General features: G+C 49.9%; 1 protein-coding gene across 1 annotated transcript in view; it reads right to left on the bottom strand.

Annotated features, from left to right (window-relative positions):
• Nucleotides 1-3,461: 3,461 nt before the first annotated feature.
• Nucleotides 3,462-14,262, bottom strand: part of MAP6 (microtubule associated protein 6) — a 75,459-nt gene continuing 64,658 nt past the window's right edge. The window contains exon 4 of the mRNA XM_033120413.1: nucleotides 3,462-4,489. Coding sequence (XP_032976304.1) covers nucleotides 3,595-4,489 — 895 coding nt within the window. The 3' untranslated portion in view covers nucleotides 3,462-3,594. The remainder of the gene's footprint in view (nucleotides 4,490-14,262) is intronic.

The raw sequence follows: 14,262 nt of genomic DNA on the forward strand, positions 1-14,262 counted from the left end.
TGATGGATGCTGGGGAGGGCTGGGAAATGGCTGCAGCCGGGAAGAACCAGGGCCTGAATGAAGTCTGCATCTGGGATGGGCTAAGAGAGTCTAGCTCATTTCCCACCGTTCCGCGCCCCAGCCCAGGACGGAGGTCTTGGCCATCACCTCCCCACTGGGCCTTCTTTCTATGCAGTGGAGAGCTGGATGTGATGTGAGTGGGACGGCTGCCAGCAGCTCACCCCTGAGCTAGAGGTTTTCTGCCTCACGATGTCCTCTAATAGGACTGTTTGACAAGTAAGAAAATTGACGAGGCTGGCACTGGGCTGGAGCCCAGATCTGCGCTCTCCCAAGTGGAAGCTGCCATGTTCCACAGCCACCTTATCTGTACTCTCAGCTTTTGTTACTGGGCATCCCTCTCCTTATTGAATCACTTCTGGTACCACAGACCCCTGGTTTCTCCTTACAGCGTAGGACCGGCCCTTCTCAGCTTCCTTTGTGCACTTCTCTTCCTACCTCTTAAAAGTATGCAGAGCTTTGAGCTGGGCCCACCTCTTTCCATTCTGACACTGTCCCTGGGGGAGCTCAATGTGGGGCTTCAGTGACCACTCCCCACCCCACCCCCCCAAAGGCAGCTGACTCCCAGATCCTATTCCAGGCAGCTCTCTCTTCAGAGGTTGAACCCTGGTAGGTGGTAGCCTCCTGGACATCTGCCCCTGGATGTTACACATCCCAGAGATGGCACCATCATCTGCCTGGCCCATGGGAATGTGTGTGTCATGGGACTGGGTGTGTGGCTCAGAAGGAGAACTGAAAGGGGGGAGGTGTCCATGCACAACACTTCTTTAGCCTCAGTGTGGCCTTTTTTTTTCCTTTTTCTTTGTAGGGCTCTGACTGTTAGAACTCACATGGCAGCAAGCTCTGTGTTGGGCCAGGAAAAATCCTCAGTGTGTGTGTGTGTGTGTGTGTGTGTGTAGAGGTGGCTTCTGGGAGCAGACCAGCCTGGTGCTGTTGGGAAAGGGGTGAGGAGATAGGCCTGGGGCCAGTTGCTTAGAAAAATTTGGAAGTCATCAGTACTTCCTGTGGTGATTTCTCTGTAAGAACCGAGCCAAGTTCCTTTAAAAGGAGCTCTTTTAAAAAAGACCTGTAAATGGAGTTAGCGTCCATAACAGATCATAAAAATCTTAAAGGGGTGGGAGTGTTTCTTGGGAACTGGCTTTGGTGTAAGGTAACAGGTGGAGCTCCTCCCACCCTGTGGGGCAGAGCCCCAGAGAGCAGTTTCCAGGCTCTCGGTCTCACGTGGAAAGGTGCTAGCTTGGGTAGTAAATGGCCATCAGCTGTGACTAGTTGGCCATCAGCTGTAACCAGTTAGCCATTGGCCACTGATATAACTGCCGTGGCTACACGAGAGGGTTGGTTGGTTGGCGGAGAGGTAGACGGCGGATTGCGGATCGTGTGGCTCCTGCCTCCTGTGTCTCCAACCCAGCCACCAGCAAGAATATAGTGGCATGACTCCCCTACCTATGGCTCTGTGGGTGTTCCTTTTTGACCATATCCTGCGTTCTTGTGCAGGGAGCAGGACCAGAGACCCCGTATGACACACACCCTTAGGTCCCTGAGGACTCTGGGTTTTAAAGGGGAGGCCATTGAGGCCCAGACAGTGGGATCCTCACAGGACCCATCTCTGACCACGTCAGAGCTTCAGCCCCACTGGCAGCCCCCATTTTCCCCTCCTGCCAACGATACACAGCCCACAGGACTGACCCCCACTCCCTCCCTGATGTCCTGAGGTTCAGAAAACTGGTCATCCCTGCCTGATCCCAGTTTTCTGCCCCAGAGACCTTCTACACCCCTTGATCAAGCCTTCATGCAAATCAGGTTCCTTTCATTCAAGGACTCCCAGGGATGCTTCCCCGGGCTCTCCAGCCACACCCTTGGGGCCCCTTTATCCCCTGCCTAGGGAATCTGAACTCCATGGCCACTTTCTCTGAGAAGCCTTCCTGGCTGCCCCCACCAGGCATTCTCTCTTCACTATCTTCTCAAACCAGGCCTTTTGTTGGCCTAGGCTCTCCTTTCCTTGTCGTAAGACTGGGATTTTTTTTTCTTTTATCACAGTGACCTCAATGCCAGCACTGAGTGAGACAGCAAGTGGGTGCTAAGGAAAGTCTGCTGTGTGCATGCGTGAATGGGGGACGTGAGGCATTGTTTTAGAAGCCCTGGCTGAGCTGTCCTGGATACTGAGTGAGGATGAGCAGATGTTAGGTTCTGTTCTCCTGAGTGTCCTGGGGCTCTTCTGATCAGAGGCCTGGTTTTCTCAAGAAGCACCACATCTGGGTGAGCTTTAGGACTGAGTCCTTGGCAAACAACGGTCTCCCAGAATTACCTTGGGCCAGCTGGGTCCCTGCTCCTGTTTCCTCTGCAGGCTCCAGTTCTGACCCACCCAAGGGCTCAGCCTGCTATGATTTGGTACCAGTTCCAAGGCTTTCATGGGACCTTACCTGGAAAATAATAGAAAATATATGTATTGGTCTCTGCTACCAGTTCCTGGCACAGAGTTCCTAAAACCCTTGTAATTTCCTGGGTGAGTGTCTTTAGTTTTAAGGAGGTGACTCTTGCTGGGCTCCTGGGTAGCTTCAGGATGAGTACTAGTCACCAGAAAGATGAAGCCGTGATTAGAAGCTTGGATCTTTAAGCCCCACCTCCCCATCCTCTAGAAGAGGATGAGTTAATGATTGATTATGTCTGTGTGATAAAGCCTCCGTAAAAATCCCAACAGTATGGCGTTTGGAGAGCTTTCAAGGTTGATGGAGGTACTGGGAGTGTGTCACGCCAGGAGAGGGCCTGGAAGCTGGGTGGCCCTTCCCCCACATCTTACCCTAGCTATCTTTTCCATCTGAATGTTTGTCTGTATCCTTTATCCTTTTATAAGTCAATAAACGTGTTTCTGTGAGCCATTCTAGAAAATTTTTGAGCCCAAGTAGGGGATTGTAGGAACCCCATATTTATAGCCAGTCAGAAGTACAAGTGACAGACAACCTGGGACTTGCAGTTGGCATCTGAAGTGGAGGGGGCAGGGGACAGTCTTGTGGGACTGTCTTAACCTGTAGGAGCTGATGCTATCTCCAGGTAGCTAGTGTCAGAATTGAGTTAAATTGTGAGGCACCCAGCCTGTGTTGGATAATTGCTTGATGTGTGGGAAACCCCCACACATCCATCTGGTGTCAGAAGTGAAGTGTAGGAGTGTGAGAATAAAGGAGAAACACAGGTGTGTCCTGTCCTCCATCTCCTAGCATCTCCCGCCCCTTCCCATCTCTTGCTGACAACTTACAGGAGTTGGGGATTTCTGACTCCTCTGGCCAATGGGTGATGCAGCTCCTGCATGCGCACTTTCAAATGTGCATCTCACACACACACACACACACACACACACACACACACACACTCACTCAAATGGAGCCAGAGAGAGACACTGCTGAGCCAGAGGGATCAGTTTTATTAGATTCCAGCAAGACTATACAGTACATGTTTCATGCATATTAAATGTGAGTCTTCGCCGCCCCAGGGAGGGGGCACTTTCACTGCCAGCTCTTTCCTTGGTGTGTCAAGGGGTGGGTGTCAGGGGGGACTCTCAATATATTCTGCATGGGGGACAGTTGGGATCATGACTGGGGGTGGAGGTGAGACGGTGGGCAGCTGAGGGCCCTTGGGACCTTGAATCTTCAGAGGTTCAGGGACCACAGGACCTTGGTCCTTTGCTGGTGGTGGCACCAGAGGGTCTCGATCTTTCAGGGGCATGGGGATTATAGGAACTGGAGTCTTCACAGGCTCGGGGATGACAGGACCTTGATTCTTTGGAGGCTCGGGGACCATGGGGCCTCGGTCCTTGGTTAGTGCTGGAACCACAGGACCTTGGTCCTTTGCAGGTGCTGCAACCACAGAATCACGACCCTTCAGAAGCGCTGGGACCACTCCACTTTGATCCTTGCCTGGCTCTGGGACAACCACACCTTGATTCTTTATGGGCTCAGGCAACACAGGACCTTCTTTCTTTATTGGTGCTGTCACCGTGGCACTTTGCGGCTTCAGATGCTCTGGGACCATAGGACCTTGATCCCTGACAGGTGTTGGGACCGTGGGACCTTGATCCTTCGGAGGCTCTGGTACTATGGAACCTTGATCCATAACTCTTGCTGGATCCACAGGACTTTGATTCTTTGGAGGCATCGGGAACAAGGAACTTTGGTCTTTGACTGGTGCTGAGATCACAGAACCTTCTTTCTTTAAAGATTCAGGGGCCACATGACCTTGATCCTTAACTGGTGCGGGGACCATGGGACCTAGATCCTTCAGAGGCCCTGAGCCCACAGGAGCTTGATCCTTCGGAGGCTCTTGGATTACAAGTCCTTGATCTTTTAGAGACCCCGGGCCCACGGGACCTTGATCCTTATCTGGCTCTGTGGCTACAGGACCTCGATTCTTACGTGAATCACTGATGGGTTCGACCTGGCTCCTGCAGAGGAGAGAGAGGCGGTCACTGAGAGGGCCAGAGCTCAGGCCAGGGAAAGGGCAGGACACAGATTGCCTGTGGAGCCTGGGCAGGGCAGCTCTTGCTGGAGAGCCAGGAGGAGAATCTGATTTCTATATTCTTAATACAGAACGTGGGGTGGGATGAGGGGCAGGCTGAGGAATCGGTCATTCAGTGTGCTTGCCAATTGATTATAACCTGCATGTGGCACAGAGGGTGGCTCCCAGGTGAAAACAGCAGTACTGTCACGGGACTCAGAGTCCTGCAGTCCGTCTACCCCGCACTCCACCCAGGCCGCTCTTCCTTCCTGTGGGATAGCTGGGTCCATCCTGGGAGCCCATCTGAGCTGTCCACTCAGATGACCCTACAGGCCAGGGTGCTGTTTGTCCACAGGGCTTTCCAAGGCTCCTTCTCCTCCCGGACCCACTTGTTAAGGGTTGGCTGTGGGGTGGGGCAAGGGGTCCATGGCATGCCAAGAAAGGCAGTGGGAATGTCCCTCTGCTCCCCATTCCTTGCAAGCAGAAGAGTATTTTATCACTGATGTTGTTTAAAACAACCAGCATGTGGTAGTAATAATAAGCAGACAGCTTTTAATTGGTTTTATTATTGCTTTTAACTTCTCTATGACAATGCAGCTCATTGTCGCCCATGCCCCTGCGACCACCGCCACCTTCGGTAGCTGACTGGCTGGGACTTCCCATTCAGGCAGCGAACAGGCCCTGCTCCCCTCGCTCCATCTCCACTTCTGGCTCCCTCGACTCTACCTGGGCCTGTGCCCACACTTACTCCAAGTCTCTGGGGCTGATTTCCCTGCAGCCAACGATCTAAGCCTCTCTCCAGAATCCTCACAGGCTGCTCCGTCTGCCTCACTGCAGATACATCGTAGAGAGCAGGTGACATCCCTGACACCAAGGGCAAACATTGCCACATTCAGACCCCGCCAGTGTAGTTTAGAATGCACACTCCTTCCTTGCAGGCCAAGCTGAAAGTCACCACTCAGGAGTGGCCATTCAGCCAGTGTCACAAGCTCATGCATACCTATAGCACTTTCCACTTTCCAAATCACTTCGGTTCAAAGCTCATTTCCGCAACCCAGCAACCCTGTGAAGAGTGCAGGGAGGGTTGTGTCACCCTTGTCAGAGGAAGAAACTGAGGTGCAGAAAGCGCCAGTGAGAGGGAGTGCACGGCCGCTAGTTGGGTCTTTCCCCTCCTGGTGCCTGGTTTCTTTCCCTTATAGCGCCTGGCACTTGTAGGTGCTCAGTACAGGTTAGCTATTATTACTCTTTTACACTTTGTGACCGCTCTTCGGGGCCAGTCTTTAAGCTTAAAACCATATCAGCATTTTAACAGTTCCTATTGGCTTTCAGGACTATGCCTTACCTGCATGGTACAATAAGACCAAGCTGGTACAAGAAGACCTCCACTTAGTAACCCTTTCTTAACTCATTATGGTTTCATCTTTTTGGGCCTCAAGTTTGTCATCTATTTCATTAGGTGTAATGATCTTTCCTCAAATTTATGATTAGAGATCTTGTACATAGAGCACCTGTACCGTGATATTACTATGAAATACTATATTTATTTTTCTTTTTACGTAAAATGACATGTGTGTGGACTTCTTTTACTCTGACATATCATCCTGATCCAGACGCTTTTTACTGTGTCTGGCATCTCGAGTTCCCAGGGGACTGCTGTCTCAACAGAGCACCTGGTGGCACAGGCAGCCTATCCGTCCAGGCCCTCATGATGTCTCTACACATCACAGTGGACAGAGAGAAGTCAGGGCAGCTCACTGGCTCAGCACCACACACAGCACAGCTGTCCTGGCCAGATGGACACCGCTGGCTGCCATCAGTATGAGCTTAGAATTTGGGGAGAGAGCCAGGCAAAGCCACCAGAAGCATACAGAACCCAAGGATGGCATTAAAATACCTCTAATACATCGTGGCTGGCCAGAGAGGAAAAGTGAAAACCTGATTCAAAATAGAATCAAACAGGACATTGATTGGATGAACCTGTCAGGTTGTGAACCACCTGGGTGGGGTCATCCTGAAGGGGTGATGAAGCTGAGACAGGTTGTCTCCTGTCTCAATGGTGACCAGGGCTTAACTTGATCTCAGGGGTTATTGCACCGGAAGGGTATGGACTCAGCGTCCCCTGCTTGCATGGAGATTAAAAAGAAGGCCAGCCCCAACAGTGTGAGTTGCTAAACACATTTCTCTGGGTGTTTGCAGCACTGGCTCCCATGCTATGCCCCAAATTTCTGTTTAATGAGCACTCTTAGCCAGCGGTAAACTAACCCCAAATTTGCTTGGATATAAACTTATATTGCTTTGGTTAGAAACTTATTTCCTTAGCGAGTAAGGAAGTGTCTTTAGTCATGGGAAGGTTTAGAATTAAGATTAGAAATGACAAATTCGGGGCAGCCAGTGAGCTCAGTTGGTTAGAGCGCGGTGCTCTTAACAACAAGGTTGCCAGTTCGATCCCCACATGGGCCACTGTGAGCAGCGCCCTCCACAACTAGACTGAGATAACCGCTTGACTTGGAGCTGATGGGTCCTGGGAAAACAATACGCTTAAATAAATAAAATAAAACAAATTAAAAAAAAAAAGCAATAATAAATCTACCATATTATCTTTTTTGATTTTAAGTTTAGGAAAAATTGGTGTAGATTTAGTTTGAAAAGTATTTGTAATGTTTAAAATAATTTGGCATATTAGAATATGTAACAGATTAGATTTGTGATTCCAATATAAAATCTGTAATGGAATAATTTAGACTTGTGATTTTAAATAGAAAGATATAAGACAATTCTATACATTTTGTAGACAATGATAGAACGTTTATGACGACCAAATAGTTTTCATATTTTTAAGCTTAGTTTATTTCACTTTAAATTATTTATCATTTAAATTATTTAAGAGAATTGAATTAAGTTATAAAATCCCCCTTCAAAGAGACTGTTAAAATTGACTAAATTTTTAAATTTGTTACTTTTATCAACTAAGCATTCATTTTTAAAACCATAGCAGCCTCAGTTGGTTTTCCTATGAACAAAACTGCCCTCAAGGGCACATAAAACTCTCATTGACACTGACTGGCCATCGCTTGGTGCCATGTGCTCTGCCAGTCTCCCACCACTCCCAGTAAGGCTGGCAGAAGCAGCACTCAGAGTGTCCCCTGTGTGAAAGAGACAAAGCCGTGCCAGCGGGGTGGGAGGGCGGGGAAAGCCGGGCGCATGGTTGGTGAGTGGAGATGGGCTGCATTCAGCTCCACTCAGCCCACAGGCCAGCTGTCCTTGGGCATAACCCAACCTGCACAACCGAATCTGGTGCCCTGAGCCAGATGCAACATCTTCTCAAGACAGCATATGACACAGACCCCTTCTCCTCCCAGCCTGTGTACCCTCTTGGAAACTAAAACGACCTGCTGGGTTTGTCTTAGTTTCTCTGTTGCTTATTGCCTGCAAGATCTTGGGCAATTATTCAACTACAGTAGACCTTCGTTTCCCCGCCTGTACAATGAGGAGAACAACACAAACGTCAGGGATTATCACAACAGAGAAACAGATGATCCTGTTAGGCAGGGATCTGAAATCATAATTCTTGATATTTGTGGAGTGCTTGGGTACGTCACGTGAATAAGTCCACTACTACATTAACAGTTTTCTAAATGCTCACACATTGGACCCTCATGGCAGCCCTGGAGGACGGTAGGGCACGTGGTGGCTAGCCCTGCAGCTCACCCTCCTCGCACTGTCCTCTGGCCACCCCATGCTGTTTTATACACTCCCAATGTTTTGTTGCTTTGTTTCTGCTCCTGGATTGCCCCCGTTTTCCCCTGTCTGTCCCCGACGGCTCGGCTCAGATCCCACCTCCTCACTAGGTCCTTCTGCATGCAGCTCTCCACGTTAGTTTTGTCTGTGTCTCCCTTGCAGCACCATTTGATAGTCTCGACCAAATTTATAGAGACCCCCATTACATGGCAGGTCTCCCCCATTAGACTGTGAGCTCCCTGAAGGCAGGGGCCACCCTCCTGGCCTGCACGCCAATGCCCCGCACAGCACCTGGAACGAATAAGGTCAAATGTAGATTTAGAAATTATTGTCGCTGAAACCTAGATGTCACCATCTAGCCCATGGCCCCAGCCAGAACCCCAGGGTCATCCTTGAGACCTCCCTCTCCCTCAAAACCTTCACCCAGTCTGTCAAGAACCATCTATTCCATCTCCTAACATGTATCTCTTGAATATCCCCACTTCTCTTCCTTCCGCCCTCCCTCCCTTCTCCCCACCAGCTGTGATACCATCTCTGTGGACCGCTGTCACAGCCTGCTCACTGGTATTCCCTGCTCCTCCTCCAGTCCATTCTTTATATAGAAATCAGAATTATCTTTCAAAAAAGCAAATCTCTTCCCCTGCTTGCAACTCTGCCGTGGCTTTGCTTTGCGCTCAGAAGAAAAAGTACATCCTGTTACACGGCCCCACCTGGCTGACCAGCGGGCTCCCCCCACCTTCCTGTCTTCTTGTGCCCCAGCCTCCCAGGACTTTGTTCTGTTCCTCGGTCTGCCCTGCTCCTTTCCATCTTTGCACATGCTGTTATCTCCTCCTGAAACATGCTATTGCTCCCTCTTCCCCTGGTTCATGCCTACTCATCTTCCATCTCTTAGCTCCCTGGAGCACTTTTCCAGGAAAGCTGTCCCCTGCTACAGGCTCTCCTGGTCCCTGGCCCTCTCTTTCCTACCCCTTCTCATAGCGAATTGCTTGCATTCTTTTGGATTAAAGTTTCCCCACTAGACTGAAGCATTCAGAAGGCAGGGCCATGTCATATTTGCATATCATTGTACCTAAAATAGTACCTGACCCAGGGAAGGCCCTGACAACTGTGTTTCCTTGAAAATAAGACCTAGCTGGTCAATCAGCTCTAATGCGTCTTTTGGAGCAAAAATTACTATAAGACCCGGTCTTATTTTACTATAAGACTGGGCCTTATCTAACATAATATAATATAAGACCGGGTCTTATATTAATTTTTGCTCCAAAAGACATTTAGAGCTGATTGTCTGGCTAGGTCTTATTTTTGGGGAAACGGTATGTGCTTGTCAAATGAATCATAAAATGAGAGACTTTTCTGGGCCAGGCTCTGTCCTATTTGTAAAATGCAGTGCTCCAAGTTCACATGAGACATCCTGAGTCTTAAGAACTTGGTTTTTTGCCCTTCATCCTGTTTCCATGGAGACAGGCAATGCCTCTTGGGTACACACACACTGACTTTGGGTCCATGCTTTATCAGAGTCTGGAAGCAGGATTATCGGGCCTTGCCCCAGACTTTCTGCAGACAGGGCTTCCTCCCCCCCCCCCCACTGATGCCTGCCCTTGCACATAATTCTAATCCCATAATCTACCACGTGATTTTTCCTTCTCAGACTGTCTCCTGATGGACCATCAAAGTGGCCGCGAGCTGGGGCCATGCTCCTGCCATAGGACCCTGTTCAGAAATCAGGGACCTGTGGACCCTGTGCTAGAATCCCTGCCTCCACAGCTTGGAAAAGCACTGAGGAACAAAGAAACTCATATTGCCTGAGCAATAACCACGTGCCAGCCTCGATGCTAGGTGTTCAAGCATAGATCATTTCTCGTAATGTAAGGGGCAGCCTGCTGGAGGAGAAAGTACACTGACTGGACTCGAGGCCAGAAGAGCTGGGTTTGAATTCCTTCCTAGCTGTGGGATGTCATCATGGGCGTGCCAGGCTCTGGACCTCAGTTTTCTTAATCTATAAACTGGGGATCCCAGGGCCCACCTTCCAGGGAGGGTATTTTTATGAGAACTCTCATGGCGTGACCCCTGGAATGCGAGTGATATTTAGTAAACATTAGTTCCTAAGAGGACTTAGGGATCTGGTCTAATTGTGTCACTCTACAGATAGGCAACTAGGTGCAGAGGGCAAGCCACTCTCCCATAGCCACACAGCTAACAGACAGCAGGCCCAGGGCTAAAACACAGGCCTCCCAACATCCCAATGGGTGCGTAGAAGGGATAGAGCAAACCCACTGGAAGCAAAGATGGACAGGAGGGTCTGAGCGAGGGCCCAGGCCTACTGTACCTCAGGGGCTCTGGCCGGAGGTGGGTGGAGGGACAGGGCAATTTCATGGCTTTGTTCTCCTCCTGCCTGCCCTCTTGGGCCCTGTGCAGGTGCTCACATTTCCCAGACACAAACAAAGCTCCCAACGTAGTTACGGGAAACACAGCTACCCAAGGGGGAGTGCCAAGGAAACCATCTTTGAAAGGCTCATTATTCTTACGAAGAATCTGCGGGACACAAGGCATTCTTAAAACAACAGCGCTCGTCCCACCTTCTCCCCCACAGGACTCCGTGGTGGCCTCTATTTCAGTACTTATTGTGATGCTCAGTAATTACCTGTCTCTCCCACTGGGCTCTGGGTAGTGTTTTTTCCATCTCTGCATTATTAGTGTCTAGTGTCTGGCTCATAGTAGTGCCTGGCAGACATTTGTGGGAGTCACAAATGGCTGGTAGGTGGCTTTTTCTCTATATTCTTTCTCTTTTATCCATGCACTGGACAAAGTCTGTGTTAGGTCCTGTGCTGGGGGCATAGCAGTGAATGAGACTGGGGCCCTGACCCGAGGGCCACCCCTGCCCCCATCCCCGCCCCGTGTGGAGGAGACAGACCATGGACACTGTGAAGCTACCAGCGTGCCGGCATCACCACCAGCCCTGGCCCTAAGCCTTCATCAACCTGTGTCTCTTTAACTAGGGTCCCAAGGTCCCTTCAGGGGCAAAGACATCACTCGCTGGAGAAGCCCTCTCTCTCTGTTCTATGAAATCACACTTCACAGAGCCAAGTGAAAGCATCCAGGGCTGAAAGGACAGACCTGAGGGTCATTGGGTCTCCTGAACGTCTGCTGCTATCTCCCTGCCAGCTGGCCCCAGTCACTGCCCACATTGTCCCAGGGTGGGGCACACACCCAGTAAGGCAACCCACCTCTTGGTGGCCTACTGGTTAGACTCTGAGCAGAAATCTGTATTTCTGTCAATTCCACCGGTTCCCATGCTTGCCCCAATCTGGGTTTGTGCTCTGGGGCCACCCTTTCAGAGAACGCCACGCTGCCTGCCCCAGGATAGCCTTGCAGATATTTGAAGATATTTGAAGGGGGCAGCAATTATGTTCTTATTCCTGGCTTCTTTGGGCAACACATGGCCCACAACAGCTCAGGCATTTGGTTTCCAGAGCCCTCGCTGTCCAGAGTACTCTCCTCACAACACATCTCAGTTGGCTTCCCATCCTTTGGAAAGTGTGACCCCAGAACTGAAAGTGATATGGAGGTGTGGTCACCAAATAGGACACACCACCTCTGCCCTGGAGTCTGTACCTCCATTGATGTAGTTCTTGGCTACTTCAGCTTTCTCTCAGGCACGTCACTGTGACTGCCAACACCACCTGTCCCCATCTGCTTTAGTCACCCCCTCCTCGGTGACTGAAGATGAGTTCTAGGGTCACTTCCTCAGAAACCACTCTGACCCCCCCACCTCCAGGGGTCAGGTCCCCCTCCAGTGTTCCCCTCACAGCAGCTGATCAGATGAGTGGGGTCTCTTGGAGGGGAGGACCACGCCTGTTTCATCTCTCTTTCCTCTCTCTTTCCCTCCTTCCTCACTCTTTTCCCCTCTCTCTCCCTCTCCTCTCTTTCTTCCCTCCTCTCTTCCACAGACATTTAATAAGTGCCTACTATGTGCCAGGTCATTGAATACAGTGGAGAAGCAGAGAGCTCTGGCACGGGGCTGGCACATCCTGAGAGACCTCTATCCTAAATGGGAAGTTTTAAAAGGAATTCGCACAAGAGCAAATTCTAAAAACCACATTTAAATGACACAGAAATGATTTCCAATTTCAAACTGACTTAGCTCCCTTTCTGTCATCCTAAACCGTAACTTCTCCTTCTGGTTTTCCAAGAAGAATTTACATACAACGTGGCACATTGCATTTTCTCACAGCAGCCCTGTCAGCCAGGCAGACAGGGGTCACCCACAATCCCATATTCCTGACAGGAGTGGAAATGAGGCTCAGAAAGGGAAGTAAGTTTCCTAAGGTCATGTAGGGAGTTAGCGGCTGTGTCAAGACTTTAACCGAGGATGACAGACTTTCAGTCAAGCTCTTTCCTCTCTACAACAATATCCCTCATGGGTGTGACTTCAACTACAGATTCCAAATTGGTCAGCAGATGTCTGAACTCGGTCTGACTAAAATAACTCTGGATCTGCCGAGGGCAGGAGGATGGCGCCGTTGACCTCTGCAGGTCCCCAGCTCTGAGCTCTCAACTGCACCACCAACAACCGGTCCCCTGCCCCTGGTCCCTTCCTGCATTCACTACACAAGGATTCCCCATCCCCCCAGGTTTATCCCATGCTAGTCAGCAGACCCTGGTAAAGAAGACAGGCCCAGAAAGCAGCAGCATCCTGTTCTGAGAGTACCCATCTATACCCACACCTGTAAGCCCTACCTGTATGGCTGCCAGTCGGTTCACCGGTCTGGGGCCACACAAAGAATCCACAAAATGTGGCTCATTCGTACAGGAAGAACAGCTAGGACCACAGCTAGGAAAAATGCTGCCACCACAAGGCTTAATTCTGGGCAGGGGTGGGGGAGGGGGACTGGGTAGAGGGGTGGTAACTGTGCGAATCCAACTCAGCATCTGTGACCTTCATCTGGCTCATTTTCCATAGACAATGGGAGTGCTTAGGTTTCAGAGTAAGGAAGGGACAGGATGAAGAGATTGCTATTTCACGAGGATGCACATCTTTACAATAGAGATCCCAGGGATGGTCCCAAGTGCTGAACAAAAGATGAGCTTTAGTCACCCAAACTTGGGTTCAAATCCTATCTCACCGCTTACAAGTTGTGTGACTTTGTTATTTAATCACCGAGTCTTGATTTCTTTATCTGTAAATGTGGATGATATCTACAGACGCTCTGGCCCTATGGTGAGGATTAAAGGAGAACAAGAGTGTAAAGGTCAAATAAATGTTCAAGGCCTCCCCCTAGGCTGTGCCAACCTGCATTTTACGGAAGTGGAACCAAAGACCTGGAGCAGATTCCTAGTTCAGATTTTTCTCCACTAGCCCAGGTTCCCTGCAGGCAGACCTGTTCTCCTGAAGTACAGGGAAATGGCTACACGAGGTGGCTAGACCGTTATGTTTGCTTCCCTGCGTTGTCGCTGTTGTCCTCTTTACTGTTAAATACCTTTTCTAGATATAACCTGCTTAGAAGAATTAAGTAAATTCTCACCTGTGTAATAAATATTTTAAAAAGCATCCTTGGTTGTTTTAACACCAAGAAGGCAAAGTCAAGGGCATAACTGATGGTCTCGATGGGCTGCCAAGACTCTGATAATTCTGCTAAGGATCCTTTTTAAAATGTAAAGTGCTGGGCTAAGGCAAGCAGACCTAATGGCTCAGTCCTTGTCTAGCTCTGTGCTCCTGGGAACTTGCAAGTCCATTTCTGTCCTTTCCCCGAACCACATCTAAAGCAAAGGATGGGACCTTGAGCAATTAATCAAAATTGGCTTCACATGTCCAGAGGGGCTCAATGAAAATGAACGTGTAATTGCAGAAATGGAATCTGTACAGCGTGATTTATAGGTGCTCAGAGAGGAGGGACCGGGGGAAGGGAGAAGGGAGGGGACAGGGCAACAGGAGCCACCCTACATGGATTTTCTCTCAGCGAGTGTAGTTACCACACGTAGCTC

This window comes from Rhinolophus ferrumequinum, chromosome 11 (assembly GCF_004115265.2).
Source record: "Rhinolophus ferrumequinum isolate MPI-CBG mRhiFer1 chromosome 11, mRhiFer1_v1.p, whole genome shotgun sequence".
Classification (NCBI taxonomy): domain Eukaryota; kingdom Metazoa; phylum Chordata; class Mammalia; order Chiroptera; family Rhinolophidae; genus Rhinolophus; species Rhinolophus ferrumequinum.